Source organism: Larus michahellis, chromosome 2 (assembly GCF_964199755.1).
Source record: "Larus michahellis chromosome 2, bLarMic1.1, whole genome shotgun sequence".
NCBI lineage: Eukaryota > Metazoa > Chordata > Aves > Charadriiformes > Laridae > Larus > Larus michahellis.
In genome coordinates, this window is record NC_133897.1 from 58,521,716 (window position 1) to 58,536,116 (window position 14,401).

The window sequence follows — 14,401 nt, forward strand, 5'->3', positions numbered from 1 at the left end:
TTACCACCACATAGCTTGATCTTTACTAATAAAGCCAAAGAACAAAACATCAGCATTTTTTTTTTTCCTCTTTTTCTGCCCGAAGAGCATCTCCATTTTTAACACTACTGCTTTTTTGCAACAGATGGACTATTACACACAGACGAAGCAAACCAGGGAATATTAAGACATTTTCCACATTTTTAGTTTGATGTGATTTCTGAAAACAATGCCTTGGTGAAATCCATTTTTTCACCTTCACACAATATCTTTTCTTAATGGGCCACCTAGATAGCACAACACTGTGACTAACGGAAAGGAGGAGCCGTGGGGAAAGTCACATCGGGAAGACGAGGCAGATGCGCTGTCAGAGGCTTCCCGACTTGATACCTTAAATTTCCAGTCTTTCCCAATTCCAAGAGGATTCTGCGGAGAAAGACGGTGCCAGCCCCCACGGCAGCAGAAGGCTGGCTATGGTACAGAAAGAGCTGGTAGCTGACTTGTTCATTATTTCGATGGGCGCGCTCAAGCATCTCAGAGATCTGCTCAGTATTAAGCCATTCTAAGTGTGCGTACACCTATGTATTTTTTAAATCAGCAAGTTTTAATTCCCCTTGGGCTCCAGCCAGACAAAAAATCACCTCCCACAGGTGCCGTTCCAAGCTCAGCAGCCAAGAAGGCATATATGTACATAATAACTGAATGAAAATACCTGCCTGCCGACCCCTTATAGTTAAGCGATCAGTACAACACATGCTTGGCATCTGCTGGGAAGGCCTGTGGTTTCTGTTCCTGCAGACCTGGCAAGCCCCTTCCCTTAACCCACCAAACACGCTCTGCAGTCACAGCGGAAGGGAAGGCAAAACCGGGTAGGGGTGATGTGAAACAGGATCAGGACTGCTGTCTACCTCCTTTGCTAGGATTTCTGTGAGACTTCGCCCTGGACCAGTTTTGTCCCTGGCTAGGGATCAGTGATCCACAGGCTGAAGACAGAAACACAGTGTTAGACCTTTGCATGCTTGCCAGGGAAGAACACCTCATCGGAGATGGTCTCTACCGCTAGAGTCTATGCATTGCCTCCTGTAACCTGCTCTCCCTGTTCCTCACTGATCCCTCCGCTTTCTGCCGCTCTGCTCCCCTTTGCTTCACCCCAGCCACTTGTCAGGCCGCTTCCCTCATTCCCCACTGCCTTTCAGCATTTTCCCTCATCCCTGGCTGGGTTCGGTGCCCCCTCCACCTCATCTTCCGCCCTTTGCCAGAGGGGTGGAAAAGTCTCTCCCGCTGCTCCCATGTTTTAGTCCTACCTGACAAACAAGCAGAGGAGCTACGCTGTGACATTAAGCTGTCCCTGCACTGGCACTGCTGCTCTTGCCCAGCAAAACTGAGTGTGGAGATTATTAACGTCCCAATGGATTTGGCAACAGACACTGTAAAGCTAAAGGACGTCACCCGCTACCGGTCGGAGATTTATGCAGGAGCAACAATGCATCTCCAAGCCTGACTGCAAAATGCTGGCACTCAGCAGATGTCCCGTGGGTCACGTATATCCCAATGCACGCCTGAAAGGTCACACTCGCACCTGATGGAAGATATCAATTAAAATAAGCACCTGGAATGACAAAGCACAGGGAGACCTGGGGGAAGGATAACAACAGAGCCCGAGCGAGTGAGAGTGCACTACACTTACTTACCTTTCCCCAGCAGTAAGCGTACTTGCTATCTGGAACACATAAGCCTGTTGTAGGTGTACTTACAGCATGTCCCACTTCTCCCAAACCAAGAGCCTGATGCTCAGGAGCATCTGGAGGCAGGTTTAGTAATTCACAACCCCACCACACTACAAGGGGAAGCATAGCACTGGCAGTACAGTTAAAACGAAGGGCAAAGGGCTTTTTCTGTTCGGATTTTATGATGAAATCAACTTCAATTACAGCCTCTAGCAATGGTTTCGTATTGCTCATTAATCTTCTGCAGCCTGCACAAGCAGCTGGTATTTATCGCTCAAATCGTACTATACGGGCTAAATGCAGCGCGGCTGGGAGAGGGAGGGAAGGGCCTAGAAGAAATCACCGCCTTGGTTCAGAAGCAAGAGTCATCCTGAGTTACCAGCATGAGAAACTGCCCTGATGCCCTCCCTTACTAGATGCTGCAGAACAGGTTTATTACAAATCCATGTACAGGAGAGGAGAAGCACAGTTACGCTGTCCCTGCTCTGCTCGTGGCAGCAGTGGGAGGTTAGTGTGGGTGACTCCATCTTCAGTTTGTTAAGGTCATGCCATGGGATGGGGCTTTGCAGAGGTGGGGACAAGCATCTCCACCCTGCTGTAAGTGCCTAACACGCTAACCAGGTGCAGGTATCAACGGGAGCCTCTCTTTCAAGCTTTCAAAAAAACCTCCCACAACAGCAGCAAAAGACCAAGTCAAGTCCCTTCTAACCTGCCGAGTTTCTGAAAACTGAGATGGGCTCATACCTCTTCATCAATAAAGGCTCATCTCCACCACCTTGACTTCTAGGGACTGTGGAGAAAAATGCAGAAAAATATGAACATAAAAACGTTTTTCATCTCTTTTTAAAGTTGCCAGCTCACCAGTGAAGCTGGGCAGTGTCCTGCAGCAAACTCTCTGGCATAAGGTGGAACTCTCTGGGTAACCACGCTGCAGAAAGCCACACTGCTGTTAAGAGTCATGCACGAAGGTACAGGACAGAGATTCACACAGAGACCAGCTTTTTTGCTAACAACAAAAGACTCGAATCAACAGACAACACCAATACACATGCAGAGCATGTCAAAGACCTGAAGAAGACAAATACAACAGAAGAGAGAAAGTTCAAAACTTGACTTCTCTTGTCCTACGTCTGAAGGTATCAATCACTTTAACTGAACTTAAGTGTGGCTTCTCCTGTTCATGCTCTAATGACTTCATGGTCCTTGGAGGCGGGGGGTTGAGAAAAGGGGTTTATCCATCCGTCGGTTCAGGGTCGAGTTAGTTCAGGATCAGAGGCACTAAACAGTCTCATCTCTTTTGGCATCAGTTTCCTTTCAAAATGATCTTTTAGCTGTCCTGTTCCACTTTGTTTTCCCTCCTTTGAGGTCCAAGTTCAAACGCTGGAAACTGGGAAGTCTCCGGTACTGAAATATCTGAGAGGAAGTGAATTGCTCCAGCCATGCCTAAAACATAACGAGAAAGAGATCTTTGTGCATCTTTGACATTAAAATAGCGCAGCTGACAGCAAAGGCAACTGTGCCTGTTTGAACACCTCTCACTCGATCTTTTTTTGAACAGGTGAACTTAGGGCCTATAGAAAGGCCAGCTCATGTGTACTTTGCCCAGGAAACCAAGTTTCACTTGAAAAGATCAAAGGCGAGAACCAAGATCTCTCTGCTACCACCTTTTCAGCTGCACAACCTCAATCCTACTTCAATTAAGAAAAAGTAAATCCCAATTTGGACCGTCCCTCAGAATTTGAGCAGCGCTTGCTCGTCATTTCACTGGTTAAAAAACAAAGGCAAAACTTCGTTGTACTTGTGATGTACAGATTCATTTGTTTGCTATTCATAAAGAAGTCATCCAGAGCCTGAAGCACTACCACCAGCATCACCTAGCGAAACTCTTAGGGTGACACACAACAGAGGCACCCTACAGCAGGACAGCATACAAATACAAGTTCAGTTTTATGGTCAAGTTAAAATCCCATTTTATCAATGGCTAAGGACATAGAAACAAAGGAACCTTCCTGAAATACAGCATCTGATGCAAATGAAACGATTAAGACAATCCTGTAAGATGCACATGCAACTTCCACTGAACATGTGCTCATACATGTGGAACCAGACAACTTCACACACAATTTTATCTACAAAAAAAAAAAACCAGCCCAAAATCAAGATTTTTTTGTCTCAAATTTGAGACTTTGAGATTTTTCTAACAAAAAAAAGTCACGGGCATTAAAAAACTAAAATAAAAGCAGTATGTCAGCATTAGAGTACAAATCATCCTGTTGTTGGCATTACTGCACCTTCTCAACAAATCTCAATGCTCTTACACAACAGATTGTAGGCCTACAAGTGCATCCAAGGGAGCTCTCAGGAATAAGAATACTTATGCTTTTCTCCCTTAAACATTAAGACAATAACTCTATATTTAGGAGGGATGCATGTAACTACTGCTCTCTTGTGTTCACACCTTGGACTGGTTTATTTGTAAAATAATCCTATTCGGTCTGCTGTAATTTCACGTATTTGTGATAGGTGGCACACTAGGCTCATTGTTCACCAAGCAGCAGCGCTACTTTAAGTAAGTCCTACTTGGGTCTGTGATTCCTTGGTACTGTATTTCTCAAACATAAGGATGAGATAAGGAATAGAAAATAAACTACGAATTAAAAAAAAAAATACAAAGGTCTAGGAAAGTATTTAGGAACATCTTTGAACTGACAGAAAAGCCCCTGAGAACTCTGTGTTTCTTTTCTGTTCAAGTGATTTGGGTTCGTACTACAAGTAGCTTTTCATTGCTTCAGTACTGCAGCAGAGAAGCCCTAATTCTGACAAGCCAGCAACTAGTTTCAGACCTTCTACCCACAGCTGCTCCTCTGCCCTGACCCTCTGCAGCAACACCTGTGACAAAACTGCTGCCCAGACTTCTGTTTGCTCTCAGGCTTTCAGCCAAGAGGCATCAGCACAGCAGAATTTTATTCAAGAACGACAGAGGCGGTGGCTTTATATTGGAAACTACTGAAACACAATCAAAAGTTCAAGTTGTGATAATGAATGATTTTCTTTTGTCTCCCCCACCTTCTTTTAGGCAGAGGTGATGGTAGGGGGTGGGTGTATTTTTAATAGTAGAGGAACCCACCAAAGATTTCCCAACTCCTAAGCACGTGCCAAAACTGCAAGGTTGCCCTTCTTTCCTGTATCATACAATACCATTTGCAACACCAACACTTTACCTTCGAAGAGAGAATAAGGTCGGTCAGGAATACGACATCCATGTGCACCATACTCCAAACACCATTCAGCAAACTGGGGAAAACGTTAAAACAAAAAAAAATATTTTACTTTCAATTAAAGACTATTACATGCAAGCTTGAGCATCTGCATATCTTTAATAGGTACTAAATGTAAAACAGCGTAAGCAGAGACACAACACAGAAATCACTGTCCCAGATCAACTTGTCCCACTTCAACCGTGACAAGGCTGCAGTTAGGTGTTAGGATATGTATTTCCACAGCACGAGTTTCAGTTCCATAGCACCATAATTAGGTGGGCTGTACTTAACTTCTGTTTCCTGTAAATCAACCCTTCTACATGGCAATGAAAAATGCTACGAGAACACATATATTCAGTTTCAAGGGCAAAATTTTTCTAATACTATAGTATCAGTTTCTTATTTGTCTTGGTGCTTAATTTATCCACGTGCTCAGGACTCAGGGTAGTAAACTGCATTTTGTTTTTCTTTCACTTCCATGCACCAATTTAAGAGTACTAAATCTCTAGCTGTCCTTACTTAGTTTTATTTATTCTCTCTCCCCAAGCCTTATGAAAAGTCGTTATAAATAGTTAGACTATTACAGTCATCAATATTTTGTTGCAGAAGATGGAATACCATTAGAACGAGTTACCAGTGTCTGTCTTGTGTTTGCTCAACACTGCCGCAGCAGCTACACGAGACATACACAACTTATGAACCGCATCTGGATCAATTTAATAGCAACCATCTATTTCTCTTTTATGGTTCCCCAGAGCATACAGGGGGGCACAAGTTCCCCTGGCACTTCTGTGCTTGGAAGCAAACCACTGCTTATTCAAAATACAGCGCGAAGATTCCTGCAAAGCAAAGAACTGAGAGGCCTCTCCCGGCTCACCCTGCAATTTGGGCAACCTGCTAGCAAACAGATCATCTTATTCACTGCATGTGAGGATGCCCCCAGAGCCATCAGTCTGTTCAAGAGAAGGATAAAGGGGGGCATCTCCTCCCTTCTTCCCCCTACTCTGTTCTGTTGAAACCTTCATTGGGGGATGGATTTTTCTTCTCTTGGTAAAGGTGTGTGCATGTGTGTGAATGTCTTGAGGAAACCCAGCAAAAAACACACAAACATGGTGGTCCACACTGTTATTGAGAACTGAGGAAACATCTTTGGGCCCCCTGAGTATAAATCTTCAAACCAAGGTTTAATTTGCCATGTAATCTTGTCTTATATGTGAGGACTGAACATGTTTGTGGCCTGTTTCTACAGGCAACATCCACATCTTATTGCATACTAGCCTTTATTATTACTGCCGGCTTGGGAACTGCAACAGAAATTTTAAAAAAATGCACCCCAGGCTACTGAAGCATAACCAAGCAACATTACAAGTTCATAGCTTCAGCACAACTCACAGATCCAGTATGCCACACTAATATCTTTGTTAAACCAAGGGAAAAAAAAATAAAAATCTTCTAGCAGGAGGACATCTACCATTATTTGTCACATAGACTGGTTGTGCTTGCCGTCAGCAATGGTTTAATCACAATGCTGAGTGAGTGGCACAGGGCTCGGATGCTCTCTGTTGCCCGGAGCCCAGGATGCCACAGCCCCTCTCTCCTCTCACGAGCCAGCTAGGAGTGGCTCAGCCTCCTGGGAGCCTGTCTGATAATGCTGGAGAAAAGCTGCGAAGCCGAAAGCGAGAAGCACAAACCAGGGGTCTCTGTGAGCCACAGCCCTTCAAGCTCTTCTGGTTCATTTGTGAAACAGTTTCACTGCTCCTGAGAGGTAACCAGGGATTCCTGGCCAGGATCCTTCCCCTGGGCCTCATGTTTTCGGTGTGAGCAAACACCCCGGGAGGGGAGCCATCTAGTTCTCTCAGATACATGCCTTTAGGTACCAACATAACTGCATGTTTGCTTCCCTGCGTGCTCTGGCTCAAAACGGAAAGATTTCAAGAATGCTAGACAAGCAAATTCCTCTGCCTGTTTCAAGATTTCCCCTCCAAGAGCCTGACGGGCCTGAGTGAATGCTGGAGATGCTAAAATGCAGAATGGTTGCAAATATGCTGCCAGACCTGCTGGGCACCTCTAGCAAGTAATCTTCGGCCACTGTGCCACATCTTCCTTCCCAAAGGGATTTCAGGTACGCAACTGAGTCTCTTCCTTCCTTTGTCTTTGAAACAAATATGTTTGCTTTTCTCTAGCTTGGTAGGGAAGAACATCAGGGCTCTCCTGGGCCAGAAATGCAGCACCACGAGGAGCTGCCAACACGGCACAGAGCCACAGAAGGTGTACTAGCATGGAGTACATCCCCATGGGGGAGAGCTCAACAGGGAGCGGCCGACAGCAATGCTGGTTTTGGTGCTGTGGCTCAAACATCAGCAGTGGGTGACTCCACGCATAAGAAAGTCACACATTTGCCGTGGAAGTGATAGCGGTTTATTATGTTCTCTAGATGCAGGTATGCCTACCGGCATCCTCATGGAGTGATGCTTTGGTAAATGTAAGGTGAGACAAGCAGCTCTGCTAGCATGACAGGCTGACCATGGAGATGAACACAGTAGCTTTACATGTGGCCAGTGCTCATCTGAAAGCACCTAAGAAGCAACTCATCAAATTTCCCATTACAATACTTTTAAAAAGGCCTCTGCTAAATAGCTATGTATGCAATACGAAACCCAATATCCATTAATTAAGCTGGAAAAAAAAAAAAACCAACCAACAAACCAAAACCAAACAAAGCAAAAGTCTTAAGAGATGAGGAAAGAGAAGCTGAGAAAGCCTTCTCCTTTGGTAACTGCTAGCATTAACACAGCTGACAGCAGAACCTGGACAATTCCAATGGAAAAATTCTGAGTGTGTCTTTCTCTGCAATTTGCATTAATGAAAAAAAAAAAAAAAATCTAAGTGAGCAATTTAATAACTGCAATTCAGAGCTCTAAAAGCCCCAAACAGACACTAGTCTGAAAACAAATAATTACAGAAGACTACAAACAGTATTGCTTGAGGAGCTGAAGACGACAGTGGATGTCTCAATGGAATAATTAGCACCACATAACATTAGTCTGTTATTGTTCAGGCAGGCTGACTTTCAGACTCTGATTTCTTCTGAATACGTGTTTAGTCCCTCCTCCCTTACAGAACATTTGTGCATTTCACTCTGTGTATTAAGATGGTGCGTGCCCCGCGTACACAGCTGAAGACGTCCAGTCAAAGTGTGAGTGAGGGGGAGCAAGTGACAGGACACCGCTGTCCCACCCAGCCAGCTCCAGCTCTAGCACACAACAGCCTACTCTGATCACAGTTTACTCTTGTATGGGCATTATGACATGAAAGGGAATGGTAATTTTGCTGGGATGCTGCAGATCTCACCTTGCAAGCTCGGTAGAGGTACTTTTTGTCCTGAGTTAGGTTATAGAGAGACAAGAAGGAGTAGCCATTGCCAGCAGTACCATGGCAGATCCCGTACCCTTTTCTCAATAAACCTCTCTGCCAGATGACATCGCTGCAATCCATAGCATCTTTCAAGTATTTATCCTCTTTAAAAGTCTGTGGAATGAAAACAGAGAATAAATACACATAAATTGAAGTTCTAATGAAAACATCTCTCAGGTCCAGCTTCATTTTGTTTCGCTGTTGGTGTGGGGGTTTTTCCATATACAATTTATTTTGAATTTTAATAATCCATTCATCATAGGCTTGCCTTTCTTTTCTAAGTTGTTTCTCCTTTTCCTGCATGGAAAAATAAAGAACTTCTCAAGTTTTGGCTTCTGAAATCAGGACCCAAAGGAAAAAACTCAAGGCCAAGGCCCTTGGTTCTACAATCTATAATCTATTTGAAGGGTACATGGTCTTTTTTTGCTTCTCCCCTCCATTCCCAAACCACAACACCATTTGATTTGAAATACAGAAAAGTACTTATTGCCTCCAAGAAATGTAACACAGGCTACTGGTCATCAATTCTGGTCCCAAAGGGCTAGGTCCTGGTCTTCCTGAGTAATTCTTCCTAGTTACTCACCATCTGCCTTCCATTCCATGTGAAAAATGCACAAGAATATCTCTTTGTGTAGCACAGGGCTCTTTTCTCTGTCACAAGTACAAGTAGGAACTCTCCATTACCTTGATTAGTATTTCTATTGTAAATACTCAGAAGCACTAGCCAGTTTGGGCAAAGGACTAATTTTGCAAAGTTTATTGCAACTGAAGTGCATTTTGGACAGAGAGACCACCAAGAGAGCAGAAAACAAAAGCAAGTAATTTAGCTGAACACCACCAGACTTCCACCTTTATAAAGCTAATTTTTTGCTCCCCTTTGTCGAAGTCATTCTACAGATCAGCAAGTCAAAAAACACCAATTAAAAAACCAGTAATTAATGTGCTACTGTAGACTGAGTCCTTTAGAGACAGCATTCCCTGCCAGGCTCTTTCATAAGGTAACAGAAGCAACTAACATGCAAGTTTCTTAAATCCACAAGCTTGATAAAGAAAGTCCCTCTCTCTAAACAGGGTTTGTCAGCTACTTAGCTGTAACATTTCAAATTAAGGGCTGGCAACAGCATTTGATTTCCAGGACAAACACTTCTGCCTGTTATTGCAAGTCCCTGCGCTTGGTATGAAAGCATAGCCAGCAAAACATACTCTGATTTTCTTATCGCTTCTTCAAAAAGCGGAATATAAAGAGTAAAAGAAAAGCATCATATGCCCCATCACCTTAAACACAAAAAGAGGCCAGAAGGGAGACCGCTAAACGGAACTTGGCCCTGTCCCTCTTATCTCCTGCAAAACATTTTGTGCTGGGGAAAGCGTCGCATTGATAAAGAAAAGGGGGAGAGGGTGGGAAGAGGTCTGCAGTGTCAAGTCAACCTCCCACCACAGTCCAAAGAAAAAGCAACTATGACTGCTGCTACATTCATCAATGCTGTAAGAGATTTACAGTTCACATTTCAGGTAACTGCATGAGTAATTATTCCATAAACCAAGCCTGCATTTCATCAGCCCACCCAGAGGCCAAGCAGGGAATCTGCCAAGGAGTGCTGTGGAAAGCAAGAATCAATTTGCATAGATTTAATTAAATGGCACACTTTCAAATGTCATGCAAATCAGAAGTGCACAACACAAGGGAGAGAGAGAGAGAGCGCGCAAGCGCAAACCTAGTTAAGGATGGATAAGAGCAAACCGTAAGCTTGTGGTAGCTCAGTGATTACATTTATGCCCTTGAAGGGGCCTGGGATCTTTGCTCTGATGTTAAGTTCTCAAGAGCTATATCTTAATAATGGAGTGATTTATGGAAGACATCCGTTGGTAAGACACAATAACCTATGCTTTTGAAAACCAACACAATTCTTCAAAGTCTTGGGATGAAGATTCAAAGAATTTAGGTCAACGTTCTCACACCCAGGACTCTGATATCAAATTGTTTAAACACGTGACTCTTTTCCAAGAAAGCCTAAAGTCTGGTAACTACTAACACCCCGAGAAGCAATTTTACCCACTTATTTCCTCTTTACAAACATACCTATTTTGAGATTTTTAGATGCCTAGCCTAGGGTTCTGGTTTGAAAGTCTCGATCCAGAAAGATGTAAAATGCGAGCCTTACAATCCGAGAGGCCTTCGTACAGGTCTCTCTGTAAAAATAGAGGTCTATATGAACACAGAATGATTCACCTTATAAGCTTGCATGAGCATGTGGATGACTCCGGGGGCACCATGGCACCAATGAACCAGTCTGTCAGTCTCGTTGCTCAGTGACGACGGGTAGTTCCCAGATCGGAATTTTTTATGTCGCACATAGTCAATGCTTGGCTTGACCAGCTCTGCCAGGGTCTCCTGGTCCACGTTTGCAATTGGCTAAAGAAAACATTAAAAAAAAAAAAAAAAAAACACCACCAAAACCATAAACAGAAATAGTAACGAATTGTGTATCAGTACTAATTCTATGATCTATTTTCAAGTATCCTACATATGTGCCCTTGATCCAAATACTTTGAATCACTTCATACAGACTTAATTAATGTCTGCTTACAATACCCTTGTGAAGAGCATTTTTACAGCTACTGTAGAGACAAAGAAATTGGGGCACCAAGTTATTACCTGTCTTACTGGAGGTGACACAGAAAGACTATGGAAGAACTGAGAACAGAATATGGATTTCAAGACTCCCAGGCCTCTCTTTATACCTTAAAAAAGAGAGAACACTTACAGGAGAAAGATGGTTTTGTAGCTACCTTGCTCATAATACACACTTAAAACACAATGGGTTACACATTTTGTTTTAAAGATAACTAACGTAGACAAACCTGTCCTGTTTCCGAATAAATGAAGAAGAGTGTATGTGGCGGCATAGCTGGCAAAGGTTTGTGAACGTTGAAGTCTTCCATCATAAAAAAAACCTCCCTGAAGCTATGGGCTATAAATCTGCATTTCCAATTTCAGAAGCAATAGCTACTTCTCCAGGTAGCTAAATATCTCTGTACTGCAAACTCATCCTTAGATTGCTCTTCTGAATTTTCTTTCTTGTTCTATTTAGTTTACATCCTTGCCAAAAAGAGAATATATCCATCAACCTGCATGCTCCTTGTAAGTAAAGGTATAGAAGCTGAGTACCTGGTGGGTCTGCAGTTGTTCTTTTTTGGCATCCCTTCCTCTACCAGCCCATTTTACAGTATTTTCATAACAGAGCTCTCTATTTTTACACAGCCTACACAATTTCTGGAATTCCTGCAAGCTGTGGGAACAACTGTAGCAACCGGAGCCTAGAGGCGCCTAATAACTGAGCTTATTTTTTTAAATAACTTGTCTTTGTTGCTGACTCGATGTCATACAATTTCACTGTTTCCCACCAGCTCCAGCACATTTGCATTTAATAGGTGAGCACACTGCTACAATTGACAGTCTTACAGCCAAATGAAGGAAGACTTTCAATAGCTGTATTTTCAGTAACCTGAAAGAAACCAAAAGGTTCTGTTTCATAGAATCATAGAATGTGTTGGGTTGGAAGGGACCTTTAAAGGTCATCTAGTCCAACCCCCCTGCAGTAAGCAGGGACACCTTCAACTAGATCAGGTTGCTCAGAGCCTCATCAAGCCTGGCCTTGAATGTCTCCAGGGATGGGGCCTCCACCACCTCTCTGGGCAACCTGTTCCAGTGTCTCACCACCCTCATTGTAAAGAACTTCTTCCTAATGTCTCATCTAAACCTACCCTGCTCTAGTTTAAAAGCATTGTCCCTCGTCCTATTGCTACACGCCCTTGCAAACAGCCCCTCCCCAGCTTTCCTACAGGGCCCCTTCAGGTACTAGAAGGCCGCTATAAGGTCTCCCCGGAGCCTGCTCTTCTCCAGGCTGAACAACCCCAACTCTCTCAGCCTGTCTTCATAGGAGAGGTGCTCCAGCCCTTTGATCATCTTCATGGCCCTCCTCTGGACCTGCTCCAACAGGTCCATGTCCTTCTTGTCCTTAACCTCAGCCAGGAAAGCTTTGCCAGAGATCTACCTACCAGGTCCCTCAAGCAAACTCCACCTCTGCACTTTTCTGAGTGGCACAGAAACCTTCACGCTTCTAATCAGAAGTACACCTGATTACAGATCATCCTACCATGAAGAACACCCTGGAGCTGATCAGCCCCTACTCAGATGCTGACCTGTGGGGTAGGGAGGCTCTGGGGGAAGTTTTGTTTTGGGGTCTGATTTCACGCTGCACCCCTGCGGCAGAAGACAAAGCAGATGGGCACCAGCAATAAATGCCTTCAGTCCTGAGCTGTGCAAGGCAAGCCCAGTCCAGCATGTCTGTTCTTGGGAGGTAAACCCAAGAAGAGCAGAGATCTTTACAAATCTCCTTCTCACCTTGTGCTTCTGAGAAGATCTGAGAACAAGTGAGTTCTTTGCACAAGCTGCTGAGGTTCCCAGCATCTACCACCAACAGCAAAAAAGTAACCTACAGGTATGTGTCCTGACTCTCTGGACAAAAGCAATGATATGAAAACAGACATTTTTGCCTCAGGGTTAGTGAAAGGGGCTAAGATTAGAGATTCCTAGCTTTCACTTCAGCATTCTCCCTCTACATCCTGGATGAGTTATTTAACACCGCTGTGCTCTTATTCTTCCATTAGACTTTTGTAAATAAATCCGGCAATACACATTTGCTCATAAAGGTGTACAGAAACGATGATCAGTGACCTTCACATCTCAGATGCTATGTTGGACACCCCTTTTTTGTTATCAAACAACCACTCAAAAAGCCATCTCCTGAATTCTTTGCTGAAAATACAGAAAAATTCTCCTCATTTGGCATGGGAGGGATGGGGAAAAGATGGACTCCAGTATGCCATCTTCTGCAGTGGATGACTCAACTCTGCATGACTCACAATATTTAATGTACAGTGAAAAGACAGTAATCTAATGCTGCATAAACAATGGCTTTGTGGTAATTCTTAAAAGGAGCAATTACAGGTAAAGGAAAAGTTAGTTACGATTTTAACTTGTAGACAGAGTAGCTTTTACTTAAACCAAAAAGCACTGTGCAATTATTTCTCCTATCAGCCTTGAACCTCAGTAAATGAAGGATGGAGCCTTTAAAGAGGCTACTTTAAAGGACTGGATGTTTCTCAGAAAATCTAACAGAGCCAGGGAAGGAAAAATGGAAGTCAGGAAGATGAGGGAACTGAAAGAGGGTGGACCACCTTGTTGAAACAAGCAGGAAGTGAAGAGCCTGCTGGAGCAGGTCCAGAGGAGGATTAGAGGGCTGGAGCCCCTCTCCTAAGACAGGCTAGGAGAGTTGGGGTTGTTCAGCCTGGAGAAGAGAAGGCTCCCGGGAGACCTTATAGCGGCCTTCTAGTACCTAAAGGGGGCCTTACAGGAAAGATGGGGGGGGACTCTTTATCAGGGAGTGAACTGATAGGTTGAGGGGCAACTGTTTTAAACCGTGAGGGTGGTGAGGCACTGGAACAGGCTGCACAGAGAAGCTGTGTCTGCCCCGTCCCTGGAAGTGTTCAAGGCCAGGTTGGATGGGGCTTTGAGCAACCTGGTCTAGTGGGAGGTGCCCCTTGCCCATGCAGGAGGGTTGGAACTAGATGATCTTTAAAGGTCGCTTCCAACTCTAACCATTCTATGGTTCTATGATAAAGGCACAGTAAATCAGAGCAGCCTGAGGCCCCACTGAGATTGTCACTGCAGAAAATGGCTGTAGTTAGGTTAAGACATGCCGCCAAGTAGCAGAGCAATAGCCACTTCCACAGCAGAGTCAGCAGCTTTAGTCTGAGCTACCAGTGGAAGTGGTGTGAGCTAACGTGAAACAGATGGGGAGAACTCACAGCATCTTTTGCAAATGAGGAATGTCTGAGCAGTGGCAACACCAAATACCAGCTCAGTGACTTCTGCAGCGAACATCTGTATGCAGCTTCAGGCTGCAAGGACGTACAGTCTTTCCACTTGCCTGAAGGAAAGTCATTCTGCGTGAGCTG

At 44.1% G+C, this 14,401-nt stretch overlaps 1 protein-coding gene across 1 annotated transcript in view; it reads right to left on the reverse strand.

The window, feature by feature from the left end:
• LANCL2 (LanC like glutathione S-transferase 2) overlaps nucleotides 1-14,401 on the reverse strand; it is a 40,374-nt gene continuing 25,973 nt past the window's right edge. The window contains exons 6-9 of the mRNA XM_074575642.1: nucleotides 10,611-10,793; nucleotides 8,318-8,494; nucleotides 4,928-5,000; nucleotides 1-3,149 (exon numbers count right to left, since the gene is read on the reverse strand). Coding sequence (XP_074431743.1) covers nucleotides 3,034-3,149; nucleotides 4,928-5,000; nucleotides 8,318-8,494; nucleotides 10,611-10,793 — 549 coding nt within the window. The 3' untranslated portion in view covers nucleotides 1-3,033. The remainder of the gene's footprint in view (nucleotides 3,150-4,927; nucleotides 5,001-8,317; nucleotides 8,495-10,610; nucleotides 10,794-14,401) is intronic.